Source organism: Aquarana catesbeiana, linkage group LG01, assembly GCF_042186555.1.
Source record: "Aquarana catesbeiana isolate 2022-GZ linkage group LG01, ASM4218655v1, whole genome shotgun sequence".
Lineage (NCBI taxonomy): Eukaryota > Metazoa > Chordata > Amphibia > Anura > Ranidae > Aquarana > Aquarana catesbeiana.
Window position 1 is genome coordinate 327,869,559 of NC_133324.1, and position 21,857 is coordinate 327,891,415.

General features: G+C 42.3%; 1 protein-coding gene across 1 annotated transcript in view; it reads left to right on the forward strand.

The window, feature by feature from the left end:
• The window catches only part of POLE (DNA polymerase epsilon, catalytic subunit), a 153,119-nt gene extending 131,646 nt beyond the window's left edge, over positions 1-21,473 (forward strand). Inside the window, exons 37-49 of the mRNA XM_073630975.1 lie at positions 7-230; positions 12,697-12,917; positions 13,041-13,242; positions 13,426-13,599; positions 14,571-14,696; positions 14,802-14,934; positions 15,029-15,230; positions 15,411-15,542; positions 16,787-16,980; positions 17,719-17,919; positions 18,008-18,133; positions 21,070-21,159; positions 21,241-21,473. Of these exons, the coding sequence (XP_073487076.1) occupies positions 7-230; positions 12,697-12,917; positions 13,041-13,242; positions 13,426-13,599; positions 14,571-14,696; positions 14,802-14,934; positions 15,029-15,230; positions 15,411-15,542; positions 16,787-16,980; positions 17,719-17,919; positions 18,008-18,133; positions 21,070-21,159; positions 21,241-21,354 (2,139 nt within the window). The 3' untranslated portion in view covers positions 21,355-21,473. The remainder of the gene's footprint in view (positions 1-6; positions 231-12,696; positions 12,918-13,040; positions 13,243-13,425; positions 13,600-14,570; positions 14,697-14,801; positions 14,935-15,028; positions 15,231-15,410; positions 15,543-16,786; positions 16,981-17,718; positions 17,920-18,007; positions 18,134-21,069; positions 21,160-21,240) is intronic.
• The last annotated feature ends 384 nt before the right edge of the window (positions 21,474-21,857 follow it).

Here is a 21,857-nt window from a genome sequence, read left to right on the forward strand (position 1 = left end):
TATTAGGATGAGAGGCGTGGCCCAACCTTGATTGCAGTACAGTCTAATTGGCCCTTAAAGAGGCTGACAAGTGGGATGGCTGTTCTGGAGGAGTTTCCTCTTGTTCCAGTACGTGTGACGGATGACATAAACTATAATGTTCTGGATTGGCAGCGACATGGTGCTCGACGAATGATCCGCCATTATCTTAATTTGGACAGCTGTCTGTCACAAGCTTTTGAGATGGCTAGGTAAGTGTCGACACACGTATAATCCTTGAATTTTGTGTAGTATGACCAAATATCTAAACTGAAAAGGAATTCTCTGCATGAATCAATCTGGTATATACAAGCAAGGGCAACAACATTGCTAGAGGTAACCTGAAGAAAAGGAGAAGTCTTATAAAAAGCCACTCTGCAGATATCCAATATAGTATACACTGATAAGTCATAACATTATGACCACCCATCATAACCTGTTGAGGCATGCACTCCACTAGACCTCTGAAGGCATGCTTTGGTATCTGGCACCAAACCATCAGTAGCAGGTCCTTTAAGCCCTGTAAGTTGCAAGGTGGGGCCTCCTGGACCAGACTTGTTTTTCCAGCACATTTCCTAGTTGCTCGATTTGGATTGAGATTAGGAGAATTCGGGGACACCCGCACCTCATTGTCTTCCTCAAACCTTTCTAAAATTCATCAGACCAGGCCACCACCTTTCATTGCTCTATAGTCTAGTTCTGATGCTTATGTGACCAGTGTAGGTGCTGGTGGCTGTGGACATGAGTCGGCATGAGCACCCTGACTGGTCTGCGTCTGTGTAGCCCCACACGCAACAACTGCAATGCACTGTGTGTTCTGGCAATGTTCTATTGGAACCAGCATTAACACGTGCAACAATTTGAAATTTAAAGTACAGTAGCTCTTTTGTTTGGTTCAAACTACACAGATGAACCTTTGCTCCCCCACATGCATCATTGAGCCTTAGCCGTCCATGACCCTGTTGCTAGTTCGCCAGTTTTCCTTCCTTGGACCACTTTTAATAGGTCCTGCGCACTGTAGACAGGGAACATCCCACAAAATATGCAGTTTTGGAGCTGCTTCTGACCCAGTTGGTTGTCAAGCCATTACAATTTGGCCCATGTCAAAGTCGCTCTAATCCTTATGCTTGCCAATTTTTTATGTTCTCAAGACATCAACTTCAAGCTTAACATGTTCAGTTGCTGCCTAATATATCCCACCCACTTTGATGCCATTGTAACCAGGTAAAAAATGTAATTCACTTTACCTGTCAGTGGTTATAATGTTTTGTCTAATCGATGTATCAAACTCTGCTACTTATTTATTTTAATTAAACAGTTCTGTACACAGGCAAAGTAATTTTAGACCCTGGGTTATAGGTTCATCACTTCATGTGATTGGACACTGGCAAGGTTTCAAGGACACGCCCACTGGTCGCCTTCCATATAACTCAGGGATCTCCAAACTTTCTAAACGGGCCAGTTTATGGTCCTTCATACTTCGTGGGGGCTAAACTATAGCCATTGTGAGTAGAAAATGCCCTGGTGTCAAAAGGATTAAACCATGCCCCATCATTGTATTATTGGGAGGATTATTGTCCCATTGTTGGTATCAGGGGAAGGAATAGTTCCCCATTGTTCAGGTCAGTGGTAGGAATAGTGACCTCTTGTTGGTATTAGTGACAGGAATTATGCCCCATTTTACTGTTAGTGGGAGAAATAGTGCTCCAAGGGCCGGACAAAGGAAAACAAAGGGCCAAATTTGGCCCCTGGGCCACAGTTTGGAGAAATGAAACTGATTGTTTCTCAAGTAAGTAATGTAATCCACCAAAAAGGAAGGGCTGGGTGCTAGCTCCGGCTCGCAACCATGAACTTGTAGACCAAGTGAAAAAAATTGGCTTCACACCAAAATCTGTGCAACAGGTTTATTGAAAGACTGCCACCAGGACTAAAACAAAGGACCACAGGGTGACTCCATTTCACACATACATTGTGCTTCTTCAAAACCCAAAGGAAGACTGACCTACAGAACCTCTAGTAGAGGACACTCCCACCCCACACAGGTGTAGTCTGGTCTGATCATCTCTCCCCTTATCTTGATAAGCAAAACTAAAAATATTCTGAACGACAATACAAATACATGTATGTAAAGCAAAAAGTAACCACATTTAAAAAACTGACACCAAAGAAAAAGTACTTACAAAAGTGAATTAAAATATTTGTATGGAGGACGCCAAAATACAGTGATTCACATGGCTGCATGGTTAGGATGGGATCCACGTATGGGTGATGCATCTGAATTCGAAGCTGCTAATTTTTTATCAAAGACTTCCGCTTCCATATCTGAGAAACTCATGTTTACCAGAGGTGCCAGTGGATGTAGAAGGGCCATACCAGGAGCGCCTTTGTTTCCAAACATACATTATTTATGTCGGCATCTATTTTGTCACGCACCATTTTTTCTTTTTTTATTAGTTATAACTTCATGTTCCAGATGATTTAGTTTGTCATTTAAACGTTTATCAAGGTCCGTAAATTCAGATGCATTTTGCAAAGGCCTGATGGCTTGTTTGTAGCTCCAATATTTCATCTTGTAAGGCCTCCATTTCTTTCTTTTTGGAAGCTATAATGTTCATAAGGGCGAAAGAGCAGGTGAACTAAGTGTCAATCCATTGCATTTTTAGGGGTTCATCAAACAGCTCAAACGTTGGATATTTCTTAAAGTGATTGTAAGGGTTCATTTTTTATTTTTATTTTTAAATAACAAACATATCATACTTTGCCTCCACTGTGCAGCTCGTTTTTCACAGAGTGGCCCCGAACCTTGTCTTCTGGGGTCCCTCTGCAGCTTTAGCGGCTCCTCTCTGCATCAGATAGCCTCCTAGTAGAAGCGCTCTCCCCAGGGGAATACCTTGTGGGCGCGTTCCCGCCGAGTCCAGCATTTGGTGTCCATTGCCACTGAATGTATGACTCAGCCCTGGCTCCTGCGTCATTGGATTTGATCAACAGCAGTGGGAGCCAATGGCTGCACTGCTATCATTCTATCCAATCAAGAGCCGAGAACCCCGGGCAGAGAGACAGCACGTCCCCGCCGGGTCAAGTTCCAGGGCTCAGGTAAGTAAAATGGGGGCGGGGGGGCTGGGGGGCCGGTCACTGCCAGGTGTTTTTTCACCTTAATGCATAGGATGCATTAAGGTGAAAATACAGGAAGGTTTACAACCCCTTTAATCCTAAGACCTCTGGGGATACGTGCAAGAGTTAAATACTGCAGTCCCAGTAGGCGTTTCCTTAACCATACTTTTTTTCTAAATTGCGGGAAAGCAACCTCAATGAGCCTACAGTATCTTCTACATTACTGTGTAGAGTGTCATGTATATTGGCTCTTAGCGGGTTGTCCTTCGCCGATCTAAAAGTGCGACTGGTGTCCTGTGGTGTGTCATGCTGGGACATGACTGCAGTATCCAAACACAGTAAAAAAGTCAATAAAAGAAAATTCACCGAGCCAGCGTAATGCGAGATACAGACAGGAGAAATGAGACAGATCGCTACTCCAGGTAAATAATATAATCCACCAGAAAGGAAGGGCCGGGTGCTAGCTCCAGCTCGCAACCATGAACATTTAGACCAGGTGAGAAAAATTAGCTGCACACCAACATCCGTCCAACAGGTTTATTGAAAGACCACCACTAGGACTAAAACAACGGACCAAGGGGTGACGATGTTTCACACATAAATTGTGCTTTTTCAAAACCCAAAGGAAGACACTCCCAACCCCACATAGGTGTAGGGTGGTGTGATCAGCTCTGCCCTTATCTTGATAAGCATGGAGATGTTCTGGATTTTTTTGCTTCAGACCTGCATTCCCTCCGGCTTAAACTTTGATTGGGATGTAAGCCATTTTTTATAACTAAGAAGTAACATGTATAGTATGGTGTCTCCCCACTCGAACTTCCTGTTCATTTGGGCATCCAGGAGCCCTTTGGCTATTCGCCTACATATACTTATCTGTACGTCAGGGGTTGTGATTAGGTAGGTTCAGGGAACTATTTAGAATATGGTTTTATTAGGTTGTTAGTTAGCCCTGTACTTGCTATATTCAGGTCTGCCACTGATATTTATCAGGGTGGTTTTCACATGTCCCCACATAGTACATTCGTGCCTATTTCCTTTTTGTATTGCGCTGACGTTTGGTGGATACTAAATATCACACTCGTCTCTTCGCAATTTGTTATCGTTTTAGGAGACGCATGTATTTTGGTGTCCTTCATACAAATATTTTTATTCACTTTTGTATGTACTTTTTCTTTGGTGTCAGTTTTTTAAATGTGGTTACTTTTTGCTTTACATACATGTATTTGTATTGTCGTTCAGAATAGTTTTAGTTTTGCTTATCAAGATAAGGGGAGAGCTGATCACACCACCCCCTATACCTGTGTGGAGTGGGAGTGTCCTCTACTTGGAGGTTCGGTAGGTCAGAGTTCCTTTGGGTTTTGAAGAAGCACAATGTGCTTCAATAAAACCTGTTGGATAGATGTTGGTGTGCAGCTAATTTTTCTCACGCAGTTTGGAGATCACTGATATAACCCTACTCCAGTTTGGGCTTAGTTTTTTGCTAATGTGCTATGGTGCTGGATCTCTTTTCTCATAGAGAAATCACTCTTTATTAGTTTATTATTCTCCTTTGGTTCCCTAATGGAACCCAGTCCCTGACGACCCCTTTGGGAGTATGCCTTGCCCACTGTGACAGAGGAAGCCTAGACATTATATACAGTCCAGCATTGAGGCAAGGGGTAAGAAAGGGTCACCCTGTATCTGACTGTTACTGTAAATGACCAGGGTTATATTTGAATCATATTCGCGTCCGTGAAAACTTTTAAAGTTTATTGACCAACTCAACAAATTAGAACTTTGTCTCAGGGTGACGACCAAGTGTGACATTACCGCCACTTCTGCCTAGAGCTTTTGTAAGGTACTCGGGCACTTCCTCCTGCTCTTTCGCCTTCAAGGAATCGTTACAGAACTGTCTACACCCAGGTTTTTGCGTTGTCCTTTTGGGCATGCTTGCCTATATGCATCTTTATCTGCAAGTACCCGACGGGAAGATCCTCAGTTCTAGCTATGACAGAGACCAGATGAAAGGGAACCATGGCAAAACCACAGGTGAGGGGGGGCGTGGCCTGACGAGCTATGGAGTAGGACGTCTGCATAGAGAGCTCCTCTGCCCAAAATCCTACAACAGCCATCCTGCCTGTATCCTGTCAATCCTACCCAAAAACACACCCCAGCAGAGATACCCTAGTGCCTGCAAAGCCTCTGGAGCGGTTGGATTGCCAGGAACGCTCCCCGAGGCCGCGAAAACCGGAGCGCTCCGTTCTGGGGCCGGAAATCTAGGAAAGTCCCCGGCTTCGGCCTAGTGCCTGGAGCGGCGGCCATTTTGCTCCACCCGGCGGCGGCTCCGATCCGTTCCACGGGCGTGCTGGGACCCCCCGAGGCTGACCCCTGTATACACCGGCCCCCGGACTGCCTGTGGCCCCTGAAGCTGTGCCTCTGTGCCCTGTACCAGCCTGTGGAGCGGCCCGTGGCTCTGGCCTGGCCCTGAGAGTGGCGGCCATATTGCTACACCCAGAAACGGCTCCACTAGTTCCCCTGGCCTGCCTGGCTCCCCTAGAGAGGACTGATCCGCAAGAACCTGGACCCCAGGACATCCTCAAAGAGTGCAGCACCCCGGGGGGGGGACCAGGTATGTGGTAAAGTGTGAACCTGCACACAAAACCCCCCAAAAAAGAGATCCTGTGGAGCGCTTCACAGGAATATTCCACCCCACGGGCTCCCCCTCCTATCCCGGGACAGAAGCAGACTATGTCCCCACCGAGAAGGAACACTGGGACGGCAGACAAGCTCGCTCAATATCGCCGCCAGGACAAAGACATGCAACAAGATAATGGAGCCGGCGCAAGCGCGGACCCCGCTCCTCAGGCGACAGATACCGCCAAAGTTCTGGATGCCATAGCCGCCCTACAAGGTACCTTGACTGCAAAGATAGACGAAGTGAAAATTGATATATCCCTGATAAGACAGGACTTCTCAAAACTGAAAGACAGAGTCACAGAGGCTGAAACCAGGATCAGCAACGCGGAAGATGCCTTACACCCCATGAGACATACTACAGAGGAGATGCAGAGACAGATACAACAACTCCATGCCCATCAAGATGACATGGAAAACCGCCTCAGGCGTTGCAACCTCCGATTCATAGGACTGCCAGAGAAAGAGGAAGGCGCAGACCCAGCGACATACCTAGAAACGCTCCTGATCAAAACATACGGCCGAGAAGCCTTTTCAGCAATGTTTGCGGTGGAGAGAGCGCACCGCATTCCCGCGCGGCCACCACCACCCGGAGCGCCATCCCGCACATTCATCGCCAAATTTCTAAACTTTCGGGACAGAGACAAAATCCTCAAACTCACCCGGGAAAGAGGAAATATACAGATCGGGAATAGTCAGATTGCAGTATTCCCGGATTTTTCCAGCGAAGTGCAAAGGAGAAGAGCACAATATCAGGAGGTGAAACGCAGATTGAGGATCCTCCATCTTAAATATGCCATGTTATTTCCTGCTAGGCTGCGGGTGGAGGAGGACGGAAGAGTACAGTTCTTCGACGACCCGGCGGCAGCGACAGCATGGCTGGATCGCAGAAACGGACCCGCTTAATCTGTCTAAGAACACGTAACAACAGTGAGTACTTTCTGACTTTGAACAAAACTCGTTAATACTAGGGTCGCGGGATCCTTTTTTTTTGGGGGGGAGCCGGAGTCCAGCTGAGGGATATGAAGAATGGGGGCATACACAGCTTGTGTGCGGGTGGGGCGGATGGGAACAAGAACGCTAGCTCATGTGTAATGTAGCTATGGAACTTGGGGGATTATAAAATAGGATTGCGCAGGTTACCGGTTGCGCCTTTACAGTTTGAAAAGATTGGGGACAGTTTAAAGTGATCTGCTTTGCAAGACCTCCAAAGAACAGGAACGAACGCTACTATAGTATCCTGGAACAAGGGACTTAAATTAACCCGCTGCAAAGAGGGTGAAAAGGGCAAGAGGAACTCAATAACTGCAATGTGTGGTAGCCCTGAATATCAATGCTCCACGTTCGACAGGGGAACAGTCGCCCCTTTAGCAAAGTTGGATCAGCACAAAAGAAAAACTCATCTATTGCTTTTAAGAAATGTGCCTCCAGTGGAAGGTAACCGCTGGATGATTTGTTATATGCTGACAGTTTGGGTTTATATGCTCACATCAGGTTGGGGAGATGTGCAGCTGGGAGGGATGGGAACAGTTAAAGGGATATGTTACATGTTTTACTTTGGGAATATAAGAATTGTTATGACCTTAAAGTGGCTGAATAGGCAATACACAGTCAACAACAAATATGCATTAGCACACTGGTACTATGGAAAAGGCAGACTGAGGGGGTATTATCAGTATGAGATCTTACAAGATGGCAAATACACTAATCACATCCAGAAACTAACATGGCCAGTGTAAAGTTTTTAACATGGAATGTCCGCGGAATGCGGAATAAGGTTAAGCGAACCGCAGCATTAACATTTCTAAAATCACAAAAAGCAGATATTATAGCGTTAACAGAAACGCATATCACAGGTCAGATGCAGGTAGCCTTAAAAAAACCATGGATAGGATGGCTATACCACAGTACGCATACCAATCAATCAAGGGGGGTATCGATATTAGTAGCCAAAAGAGTGCCCTTTGAACTAATCGCACTAGAATCAGATAGAGTGGGAAGATACATCTTCCTACACGCCATCATAGGAGGCAACTCCCTATTGATTCTGGCATGTTATATCCCCCCCCCTTTTTCGATTGAGGTAGTATTGAAGGGATTGGCATTCATGGCACAAAACCCATCAGTTCCAGCTATTTGGTTGGGTGATTTTAACCAAACCATGAATCCAAATTTGGACAGACCAGACCTGGGAGGTGCGTCCAGGAATGTGCCGCACCAAACCAGACTCTGCAGACTTTTTACAGAATTTGCGTTAACAGACGTATGGAGATGGCAAAACCCGACCAAAAAAGCATACACATGTCACTCGGTAAGCTGCGACACGATGTCCAGGATTGATTTTATAATGGCCTCAAATGCACTGCTACCCAAAATTACAGGGACGGGTATGGCTCCACGAGCTCTATCAGACCACTCACCTTGTTGGATAACAGCATCTCTATTAAAAGCGGTGCCCACCTCTGGGTGGAGGCTGAATCCATTCTGGTTATCGGTCCTGCCAGATCTCGAGAGCGTGGGGCAAGAACTACAGTATATGCTAAACAACTTAATAACCACAGATTCAGATACTGCAGCATGGGACAACTTCAAAAACCAAGCCAGTAGACTATTATCACTAAGAATAAACAGATTTAAAATTTCATCTAAACTGCTATTACAGATGACCACTGACAAACTACAGGAACTGGAACAGGTATACGCACAAGAACCCAATACAGATAATCTCCATAAAGTACAAATGCAATCCAGAGTAATAACCCAAATGCACATAGAGAAAGCTAAGCAACAGGTTTTTTTCAAAAAACAAAAAATTTTTGAACACGGGGAGCAAGCAGGTAAATTACTGGCATATTTAGCACATTTAAATGAAAAACCCCCAGTAGTGGTGACCCTAGCCACCCCACAGGGAGAAGAGGTGACAGACCCACACCAGGTAGCAGACATATTCCTAAACTTCTACAGGAATTTATATAAAACCCAGACAATATACTCCGCACAAGAAATTAAAAACCACCTACACAGAATTCAGTTCCCTAGACTCACATTAGAACAGGCCAAGCAACTAGACGCCCCCATTAGCCAAGACGATATATCCGAAGCACTGTCCCAACTAGCTAAATCTAAGGCCCCCGGACTAGATGGCCTGCCACTAGAATTCTACACTGCATTCCCTGAAATACTAGTCCCGAAATTGCAAAAACTATACCAACAAATATTTGAACATAAATCACTCCCTCCATCAATGCAGGAAGCACAGATAATAGTTCTACCTAAACCAGGAAAAGACCTCAGATACCCCGAATCCTACCGCCCAATCTCACTACTTCAAGTGGATATTAAGATACTGGCCAAAATTCTAGCATCCCGCCTAGACAAAGTTATTCTTTCCTTAATACACCCAGACCAAACCGGCTTTATGCCTGGGAAAAATACGGCCATGAATATAAGAAGACTTTTTCTAAATATTCAAGCACAACACGACAATCGAGGTACCAGAGTAGTGGTGGCCCTAGACACAGCAAAGGCCTTTGACTCAGTGGAATGGCCTTTTCTATGGGAATGTCTACAGGAATATGGATTCGGTCCCAATTTTGTACAGTGGGTACAAATACTCTACCAGTCACCAAAAGCACGAGTTTTCGTCAATGGTTGTATGTCAGAGCAATTTCCCCTTGAGAGGGGCACACGCCAGGGGTGTCCCCTCTCTCCACTGCTATATGCCCTGGCTGCGGAACCATTGGCCATAGCTATAAGAGCTGACATGGACATAGTGGGTCTCAGAATAGGCGACTATATAGAGAAGATCGGACTTTACGCTGATGACACGATACTCTATTTAGCGGATCAGGGCCCATCACTTCAAGCAGCTCTAGACACAATAGACAAAATGGGGAAGTTCTCAGGCCTACGGATAAATTGGGAAAAATCACAGATACTCCCTATAGACCAATTTCCCCCAAACAATATACACCCGGAACTACCATTAGTCAGAGTAAACACTATCAAATATCTAGGGGTACTGGTTACAAGAGACTTACGCGAATATACAGTCAATAACATAGAGCCATTGTTTAACATGATAAAAACCAAAACGCAAGCATGGTCCAAACTACCTCTGGGAGTAATGGGGAGGATAAATATTATAAAAATGATCATCCTACCTAAGATCCTCTACATGGTATGGCATGCCCCACTATATATCCCCATAGGGATTTTCAAAAAAATGGAATCTATTTTGAACACCTTTGTCTGGGGACATCAAAGACATAAGGTAGCTTGGAATATCCTTAAAAACCCTACAGATATGGGGGGAACATCACTGCCAGATCTGCAGGAATACTACATAGCGGCACAACTGTCACATATGCACCACTACCATAACAATGAAAGACAAAGATACAGTACACTAGTAGCGAGTAGCCAAGACAGTCCCTTATCTACCCCTCTTCAAACTATACTACGAGGGGGTCAGGTTCATAGGAAAGGTCCACAATTTAATGACGGGTTACTTAAACATCACCAACGAATATGGGGACTGGCCCAGAAAAAACTTAAAATAGGGAATATCCACACGCACACTCCTTTATGGGCTAACGACCAGCTTGTGGAACTCAAAAAAATCCCAGACCCTATTATGTGGGCCAGATATGGAATTATATACCTGCACCAAGTAATGGTAAGCGCTAGGCCCAAAGCGTTTCAAACTCTTAAGGAAGAATACTCTATTCCGCAACAATTATTCTTTAAATACCTACAACTCCGACATGCCTTACGTTCTCAATTCAGAAACGAAAGTAGCATCTTGGAATATCCCCAAATCCTGGATATAATTATGGGAGCTGATTCGCAAAAATTGATATCCATCCTTTACTACTCTATAAGATTACCCAAAATTAGAGAAGTAATGCAAAAAGCCAAAACAAAATGGGAAAGAGATATAGGAGCCATTGGTGAATCAGACTGGGAGGAAATTCTAGAAAATGTTAAAGTAACATCTCCAAAACTGTCTGACAGGCTAACACAGATATACATCATCCACCAAGCATACCTCACACCTAACATAATAAGGAAATTTCAACCTACACGGCCCGTAGTATGTCCTCACTGCCAGGCAGAGAGAGGTAGCTTCTTTCACTTAATCTGGAAATGCACTATTATTCAAACATACTGGAGTCAAGTGATTAAGTTCTTACACGACCAAATGGGTTCCCCTGTGGTGCTGGATCCAAAACTGTGCATACTCGGTCTTCTTCCAGACGTGGATATTGATAAATACCAAGCCACATTTATATCTGAAGTCCTGTTTTTGGCCAGGAAAGTGATTGCTAAGACTTGGATGCAGAATGTAACCCCCACCATAACAAGCTGGAAGAGGGATGTTAATAATTCCCTCCCATACAAGCAGTTGATCTACAAACACAGGGGAAACAGTCACAAATACTCAAGGATATGGGACGGATGGTTGGGAGACGGGGAGACATGTGTATAGTAATGCGTGAAAACAAGAATATCAACACCTAATAACCAAAACGCACAACTATATAATAAACGTTCCAACTCAGTCTGTTAGAACTTTACAGAGCTATTAACAATAGATATATCTTTGCTATGCAATGCCAGCCTTGTAAGGCGCTAATGTATGTAATCGTACCACATGTGACAATATTGTATGTATCTATGCATAGATCTCAAATGTGCTGTATAAATTTATGCCTAATTTCAATAAAGACTATTTTCCCAAAAAAAAAAAAAACCACAGGTGAGCATTCACTCTGCCGAAGACCCACACAATATTCAACTTCAGAGTTATCATATGCTTGCACCAGAGCAGGAATTGATTCGAACACCAGTCTCTGCATCCTTTTCTAGCTCTGTCATTCCCACCCCAGGAGTGGACAACTGGAAAACGTACTTATCTCAGCTTCTACCGCCTCACCATGGCAACTGCAGATTAAACAGTCTAAGACGGCAGCCACCTTGGCTGTAAAAGATAGGAAAGATAGTTCTGCTTTGAGATAGAGGGGTTTTGAGTCTGTCATTCTTACCTTGCTAAAAGAAGGAAAAGCCACTTTCAGAAAGAGCTACCATCGTACCCAGAAATCCTTGGTTTGTTTGGTGTGAATACACGTACCTTAATCCCGGGGACTACTCTGTGCATGCATTTTGGCCTTCCTACAATCAAGTCTTGCTCAGAACTTGGGCCATAAGCACTCTAAAAAGACAGGTTTTGGCCTTGTGAACACTGTTTCAAAAGTCTCTGCCCCTATCTTTGTCAGAACCTTAATTCAAGGTGTACCTCGCATCAGGCCCCCATTACAGCACCCTGTTCTCCCTAAGGATCTCAACTTGGTTCTCTGCCCTGCAGAAACCATTATTTGAACCCATCAGGGATATCCCCGTAGATGACTTCTCTCCTGCAATGTGGTCATTTTGGTAACTATCTTGCCTGTGAAACGCATCTGAGTTGGCAGCTCTCTTGTAGAGAGGCTTTCCTCATTCTTCAAAATGACAAGGTAATCTTGCATCCAAGACCATCCTTTCTTCCTAAGATGGTTTCACGCTTATACCTCAGTGAAGACCATCTTTATGCCCTACTCCAAAGCATCGAAAGGAATTCTCTCTTTGTTCTATTAGAGTCTACCTCAAAGAGTAACAGCTTTCATGAGGAAGACCGATTCCCTTGTCCTCTACTCAGGGCCTTGCAAAGGACATCCTGCTTTAATGTTTGATTAGATTTATCATAGGTACTTCTATTAGATTAATTTCATTTAATTGGTTATTAGAAACACTGATTTAAATAAGCATGTCGCCTGCATTGACTTGTTTTTATTTATAATCCTACTTTATATCTTACAATTTAATATAATTATTTTTCTCCCCTATCATTCACAGATATTACCATCTTCCTGTGGGCAACTTACCTGATGATGTGTCTACATTTGGCTCAGATCTGTTCTTTGCAAGGCACCTTAAACGTCACAATCACCTCCTGTGGCTTTCCCCAGGCTCCCGACCTGACCTTGGGGGCAAAGAGGCAGATGACAACCGGCTAGTTATGGAGTTCGATGAGAGGGCATCTGTGGAAATCAACAACCCAGCGTGCTACAATACTGGTATAAAATTTATATAAATTACAGTAGCCTCTAGTACCTATAACTATCTTATCGTTTATATTCATTGGAAATGCAGTCGCATTTTACAACCTGCATTGTGATATATTTTTGTCATTGCTGCAGTGTGTGTGGAGCTGGATATTCAGAGCCTGGCTGTAAACAGTATCTTGCAGTCACATCACATTAATGACCTGGAAGGTGCTGGCAGTATAGGTATTAGCTTTGATGTGCTGCAGCAGGCTTCCCTTGAAGATATGGTTACTGGGAACCAGTCCACTGCTGTTGCTAGTTACGACGAGACAGCGCTTTGCTCAAATACCTTCAGGTACTGTGTTTTGAACTTTCAGTAAAATTTAATGCGTAAATTTGCAGGTTTTCTAAAGTGCTTAAAATTTTAAAGAGCACGGTGACTAATGAAAGATAGAAAACCAAATGGATTTTGTATCTTGTGTAGTCATGCTAAGTTGGCAAATAATGTAGTTTTTTGTTTTCTTTGTTCCCCTCCTAGGATTTTGAAGAGCATGGTGGTGGGTTGGGTAAAGGAAATTACTCAGTACCACAATGTCTACGCAGACAATCAAGTTATGCATTTTTATCGATGGCTACGAACTCCATCCTCACTTCTTTATGATCCTGCTCTTCACCGAACTCTCCACAACATGATGAAGAAATTGTTCCTGCAGTAAGCAAATGTGCTATTTTAAATAGGGCTGGGATGGAAGTACATGTAAACCTGTAACTGAATGACATGTAGCTTGCACTGTGTATCTGAACAAAGTGGGTTTAGTTTGTCGAATAGTTAATCAAAAACATGGTGTTCAACACAAATGTGCTTTCTTAGAATCACAAAAAAAATCTGCAGTACCAAGATAATTCCTACCTTTTGGGCAGCCTTGCTAAAGAGTGACAATTGGGATAGATAATTTCTTGAGGCTTAGTTTGTATTTCTCATGACATTTATCTTCCTCCTTCAAGAAAGGTCATTAAAGTACAGTTACGCTGTACAGCAGTTTCAGTGCGGTTCATAAAAACATTTTTTTTTTAAATGGTACATTTATACAGTATGCTAGTGCATATTTTGAACATATTGGTTGTAAACCTAGTCCTGAGACACTTATTTCCTATCAAGACTTTGCCACAGATTATTGGAATCTTAAGATATCTAGACCATGGACATAAGTTTGCATAACCCAATTCTAAGTAATTTAGTGCACTTTTCATATTTGCTTGTGAAATATATAACACACCTTAAAACTGCCTTCTGCTGAGGTGACTCCTCCTCTGGCAGCCCCAGAGAACAAATAGACCATGTAAAATATGCTGTAATTTTTTTAGAACTTGTCAAAAATAAAACTGGCAATACAAAGAAGTTCCATTAAAATTATGTTTTGAGCTCCTCCAGGCTCTTTTACAAGCTAGAAACAATGGCTGGTTTAAGTTTAAAAGCACTACTTTTATATCCCTTTTATTATTATTTACAGATTTGTGCCATTCTCTTATGTTGTAAGATCATCCTCAAACTTGCATATATTTGTGAAACGCAATAATTACCCTGTTTACAATCTTAGTTATATTAATGCTGAATTCCAGGTATGCATATTTTTGCACAGTTATCGTGGTAACAGTAACTACCTATGTCTTTACCCCCTTAAGGCTGGTTGCTGAATTTAAGCGTCTGGGTTCCTCTGTAGTTTACGCCAACTTCAACCGCATTATCCTAAGCACAAAGAAACGTCGGGTAGAAGATGCTGTAGCCTATGTTGACTACATTACCCAAAGGTAAAATTTATGGCTATATGGGTTTTGTCCTCTTGTGACCTTGATTTCTAGCAGCTTCAACCGCATTATAGCAGCTTGTATTATGTGACCCTATTTCTGTTTCAGTATTCACTCCAGGGAGATCTTTCACTCTTTAACTATCTCATTTTCACGTTGCTGGGAGTTTCTGCTGTGGATGGACCCTGCTAATTATGGTGGGATTAAAGGCAAACTTCCTTCTAGTGTGCACTATGGAGAGGTCAGTCCCGAAAAAATTGTTTAGGTTGAGTCTTATTGAAGTTTGTGATGTTTTGGCTTTGTCATGATGCTCGGTCTGATTTTTAATAATTCAGAGTGAGAAGAAGAAATCTCAGGGTAATGAAGAGGAGGGCAGTGAAGAGGAGGAGGAGGAGGATGAAGAAGAAACAGGTGGTCATTCAGATAATGAACAGCCAGAGGACCAGGTTGAAGAGTGCTTGGAGAACAGCTGGAATATTGTGCAATATCTGCCTCAGGCAGCCTCATGTCAGAGTTATTTCCTGATGATCATTTCAGGTAAGTGGTACTTTTCCTCTATGTAATCTAGAACATCTATATACACATGCGTGCAAACCTGTCTGAATGCCGTGTGTGTGTGTGTGTGTATATATAATATATATATATATATATATATATATATATATATATATATATATATATATATATTAATTATTTAATTTTATTTTTTTATTTCAGCTTACATTGTGGCTGTCTACCATAGTATGAAGGAGGAGATGAGACGAAATGCTCCTGGTAGTACTCCAATCAAGCGCAGGCAGAATAGCCAAGTGTCTCAAGAGGCAGTAGGTGAAACTGGGGCCATGCCAGGTAAGGGGACCTGAATGGAAAAATGTGCATTGTTATGTGCAATATTTGTCTATGAAAAACCTGAGTTCTGCATTACCTACTCCTGACCTTTGCACTCTGCTTTACTTGCTACTAACCACTGCACTCTGAGTTACATACCACACACCTTTGAACTCTGCATTACATGTTCTTGACCCCTACACTCTGCTTTAATGACTGCTGACCCCTACCCTCTGTTACATACTATTGAACTCTGTGTTACTTACTAATGAACCCTGCACTTTGCATTACATACTTCTGAACTCTGTTTAGCTACTGACCCCCGCACCGTGTTGCTTCTGACCCCTGCACTGTGTATTGCATACTACTGACCTCCAATCTCTGCTAGGTTATCTCCTAAAAAAAGTACTACGCCCTTGTGATCTTTAATCTCTTCTATTTTGTACGGGTAGATCTTCACTTCTCCATGGTTGCCTACCCTCCCTCTAGCAGCTTGTAAACAAACAGCAGGAGCTGTAAGCTATCCAGAAAGGGATCACAACCCAGCTGACAACAGCACAAGCCTTGTCCTACACAATGTAGTACCTGGCTAGTGCTGTTTGTCTAGGTTTTTGTAAATAAAACCCCTTTTATTTATTTATCCAGCTGCAGTCATTCATAACACAAACTGACAGTTTCCACACTGTCTGTTCCCCTAAATAGCAGACTGCATCTCTAGCCTCGCTGTAATCTAAATGAGTGATGTGGCAGTACTACAGAATGGAGAAGGGGCACGGGACCCAGTGCTAGCTGTAGATTACACCCACCCCCCATGTCCATATTTTTAGGCTTTGGGGTGGGAGGTGCTAACTACAGCTAGCAATGACAGAAAATAAATATTTGGTTTAATTTCTATTGCTCAAATTAGAATTGGGACAAGTGCGAGGTGTCCCCTTGGGGGATTTAACCAGTTTTTTTTTTCCTCCTGCTGGTGATATTTCTTTAGCTCTTAATCCTCCCAAAAAGTGAAATGTGTTTTGGGTGGACTGAGCCTTTAATTGGCTCTGGTGCTTGCTGCTATATATTCTGCTAGCCATATATCACAGTAAACACTGTAAAATGTGGTTTGTTTTTTCAAAGAACCCCTTTTCATAAAATGTTACTGTGTGACCTTCGTAGACTATCATTTTTACACATAAAAATTTTAGTCAAATCTGTACTTGTTTGTATTTTTTTACCGTTAATCCTATTTTCTGTTTCAGTTAATATCCATCTGTCTTTCACAGGTCTAATCACCTTTTCACAGGACTATGTAGCAAATGAGTTGACACAAAACTTCTTCACAATCACACAAAAGATACAGAAAAAAGTAACAGGAACACGCCATGTCACTGAGCCCTCTGAAATGTTCCCAGTCTTGCCAGGATCCCATTTGCTCCTGAACAACCCTGCATTGGAGTTTATAAAATATGTTTGTGAGGTGAGGCAACACTATAATTTGGGTATAGCGTTACAACTGTAATGGGGTGTACACACGGTCGGACTTTTCGATCGGACTGGTCTGCCTGACGCCGACGGACCAAATCCGGCGAACAATCCGATCATGTATGGGCTTCAGCGGACTTTTCCAGTTGCAAATCTGACAGACTTTAGATTTGGAACATGCTTCAAATCTTTACGTCGTAACTCCGCCAGACCCAGAAATCCACTCGTCTGTATGCTAGTCCGACGAACAAAAACCGACGCTAGGGCAGCTACTGGCTATCAACTTCCTTATTTTAGTCCGGTGTACGTCATCACGTACAAATCCGTCAGACTTTGGTGTGATCGTGTGTAGGCAAGTCCGGTCGTTAGAAAGTCTCCCAAAAGTCAGTTGAAAGTCTGTTGGACAGGCTGTGTCGGACTTTTGTAGCTGAAAAGTCCGACCGTGTGTACACGGCATAATAGTTACTACTCCTGGATGCCATGACACATAAACTGTGGCTAAGAAGCATGTTCTGCATTTATCTACGGAAATTTTTTTTTTTAAAGGTTGCATTTGATCAGTGTATTTATTTCCCTGCACGTCTCTACATATTTTAATCATTTAGACATTTTATAGAAAATCATCTGTGCTTACTTGGCAAAATACCACAATTAAATGAGCAAATGCAATAGTTGAGCCATAATACTACATAAATCTGCTTATAAACTAACACTAGGTTTATGATTTTTACAGGTCCTGTCTTTGGATTCAAATATAACCAACCAGGTCAACAAGCTGAAGAGAGATCTCTTGCGGTTAATTGACGTAGGGGAGTTCTCGGAGTATGCACAATTTAGGGATCCTTGTCGCTCTTACATCCTTCCTGAAATAATTTGCCGGAACTGTAATTTTTGTCGTGATCTTGACTTGTGCAAAGATCCTTTACTTAGTCAGGTATGTCCAAAGATTGAAAATATGATTGCTATGCATAGTGCACTGCCTGTAATCCTTTTAATATTCTTGTTATCCCTTACTAACACAGGATGGGTCGGTGCTGCCACAGTGGGTCTGTTCAAACTGCCAAGCTGAATATGACTCTGACAACATTGAGATGTCACTGGTGGAGGCTCTACAGAAGAAGATGATGGCTTTCATGTTGCAGGATTTGGTAAGATATACACATTTATTTGGTTCATCAGTGTCACTAATTCTTATTTGTTTCCAAAGGAAAACAATGCTACAGATCTTAGTAGGGTGAGTTGATGTAATATGTCCACGCACTATTCCCAACGCACACGTTCCTGTAAAAATGGCTGTGCATAGAAGTGGGTGCTGAAGCGACCACCAGCTGGAACCGTGTTTAGTCAGAGCAAGAGACGGTCTCTGAATAGAGCTTTGGGCTGGTTCTGGAGATCCTTGATGTGCTGGTGACCTCCTCTCACTTTGCTGTAATATACAGTATAAAACACATCCATGCCCCAGTTATATTGATATGTGAAATTTAAATTCTTAACATGTGCACTTATTTTACTTGTTGTCCAGTGCCTTCCCTAGATGTGTGATGTTGCACAAAAATTTCTAGAGGCCCAAAATCAGAAGTGCAATGCATATACTTATGGACTAGCATGGTGTGGCTGGCATTGCTATTTACATAATATAGACCATTTTGCATAATTCCATATTTAAAATTATTTCATACTATCCTGCATGCCCAGACCAAACAGCTGTAGCATGGACACCGTAGGCTGCACCTCCCTTCTCCACTCGTCACTCCACCGTTTCTTCAGTCACTAGAGGTAGTAAAAGTAGCGCTACAGTTGATCTGGCAGAGAAGCATTTAATGTATCCACGACGAGAGTGTAACAAATGTAATTAAAACCTGAACACACACTGATTCTTCAGATGCATTGGTGCTACAGTCCCCAGTATGGTCTGCTAAGAAACTGCTTGGAAAATAAAAAGCTGTGCCGAGACTCATTCCTTGTCAACTGGAGAAATTGTATGACCAAGTTTTACTTCTAGTTTGTAGAGTCAAAACTGCACAGCTCCCACTCCCCAAATGCTTCCCTTGTATGTTGGAATCAGGTGCTGGCTTGTTTCATCTCCACATGTAGCTCAGCATAAGCTATAAGTACTCTTTTTAAGTACAAGGGTAACTTCTACAGACAGACAAACCTGACTCTGCCATGGCATCTCCCATAGTAGTTAACCTGTACATGGGGCAGGTGGAGACAAGCCTTTAACTTAGGGAAATAACACAAATTTTACGGTTCAAGTATATAAATGATACATGGGTCAGGATTAGCCACTTGCTTACCGGGTCAATTCTGACACTTCTCTCATATATGTAAAAATCTGTGTTTTTATTTTTGTTTGTTTTTTGCTAGAAAATGACTTGAAACCCCCAAACACATATTTATTTTTTTTAGAAAAGGCTCTAGGGAATAAAATGGCGGTCATTGCAATTTTTTGTTACACGGTATTTGCACAGCGTTTTTTCTTTTTTTTTTTTTTTCCAAACGCAGTTTTTTGGGACAAAATACAATTTAATGAATTAAAAAAGGAAACCAAATATATAACCCAATTTTGTAAAATATGAATGTTACGCCAAGTAAATAGATGCCCACATTTTTTACTATTTTATTACCTATTTTTACACTGTCCCTTTTATAAAAAAAAGTATTTAATGTAAACATCCCTTGTGATCGAAATAAGCAGTGACAGGTCCTCTATGAAGATATCTGGGGTCTATAAGACCCCAGATCTCTTCCGTACAATGTAAAGCGTTAGATCAAATAAAAGATTGATCTAATGTTTGAAAAAAAATGGCCTTGTTTTCATCGGGCCAGAACCAGTTGTGACGTCATGACATCGCTCCGGTCCTCCTAGACCAGGGGTAGGCAAGCTCAGCACTCCAGCTGTGGTGAAACTACAAATCCCATGATGCCTCTACCTCTAGGAGTCATGCCTGCGATTGTCAGGGTCTTGCAATGTCTCATGGGACTTGTAGTTTCACCACATCTGGAGGGCCAAGGTTGCCTAACCCTGTCCTAGACCATAGAAATTAGTGGAGGCCATCTTTACTTTGCTTATCTCTGTTACCAGCTGCTGCAGCCGAATCGGTTCCCGGGGCTACTGATCATCCAGGTAAGCCCAGGAACCACTGGAAAGCCACCCTCCCGCTGCTTCTAAAGGTGATACAGCAGCTAACCAGCTACTCGGATCACTTTTAATGGTTAGAGAATTGCCAGCTGAAAAAAAAAAAAAAAAAACAATACTGGGGTTGTGGCATATTGCTGCAACCATAACCCCAGCATTTCACTTCCTACCAAGGACGTCTTTTGACTGTGGCCTGGTAAAGAACTGGCTAAAACATTGGAAAAACAAGCTTTTACTGAACACAAACTTTGGATAAAAATATCAAGTTCACAACGGAAGAGGCACAAAATAACAAATTGCCCTTTCTGCAAACGCTGCATACTTATGTCTTTAAAAGACCTGTATATTGGGGAGACAATTCAAACTCTCAACAAATGAATGGCCTAGCATAGGAGGGCAAATTCTACAGGGTAAACTCAACAGTTTTTCTAATTCTTTAAAGTGGTTCTAAACATTTAAGGTTTTTTCTACTTTACTGCATTCAGGTAAAAATTTTCATTGTCCATCGCGCGCCCCCCCCCCCCCCCTGCAAGAAAGTACGATTGCACAGAGCTGGTAAACATAAACCTGTTTATTTTTTAATAAGATTAAATTAAAAAACAAAAAAAGGGTATTTCTTTCAAGTACAGTGAGAAACCCAGTTCTCTCTGTCCTCGCTATTATGCTGACTTTCTGGTTTCAGTATTTTGCATCACTCACCCAGAACAAGTATGCAGATTAGAAAAGTCATTCCTATTCATATTCCAGTTAGTGAGCTAGGGCAGTGTTATGAGTAAAACAATACCACCCACATTTGATTTTATACCCATTTGCATATTGTGACAGATATTTGGTAGTGAAAAATTACAAACTCTTTGGGTGGCTACTAGTATATACTTTTTATGCTTTTGTTTTCACATCCACAGAACCTATGCATGATTTTTACTTTCAATCATTCTTTCCCAGGTGTGTTTGAAATGTAAAGGTGTGAAAGAAGCGAACATGCCTGTGTACTGCAGCTGTGCTGGTGACTTCAGCTTCACCATTTCAGTAAAGGTTTGTTTATCGGTGCATGGAAGGCATTTATTGTATTTTTATGTATTGTGAGTTTCTCTGACCATAACCTTTCTGTTTCAGACTCTCATGGAACAGATGAATGCTTTCCGGAATATTGCTCAGCATTACCAAATGCAACATCTTCTAGAGACAATTAACTGGCTGATGCAACAAAATTCACACCTTTCTAAATGATTCCATACAAAGCTATGGTTTAACAAGGCCCTCAACTCTTTGTGCTGGGGGACTGGTCAGTATCTGACCCTTTCTATTATTGTTTGTAAATTGTAACTTCATAATAAATGTTTAAATCTACAAATTGTGTATTGTTTTTATTGTTCTAGTAAGCCATTTAGGATGTAACTCCATGGAGCTGTAAGGCTGCATTAAATATTCAGCCATTTTATGATCAGAATCAACATGGTAATATTTTAAGTAAGACCTTTCTGGCAGAATAGCAAATATCATTGTCTAAGTTAAAATTGCAAGGTACAATTGAATTAATAAAAAATATTTTAGTAAGTGAATTGTATGGTACAGAACACATTCTCCTGTATTCCTAGACCCTGAGTTGTATGCAGCACCTTCACAAAATTGAGCCACCGCTTCAGTGATGAGACAAGGGCCAGCTGTGCCCCTTCTGCTCCACAGCACAGATGGTGAGTACTAAGGGGATCCCCTATCCATATGGCAGACAT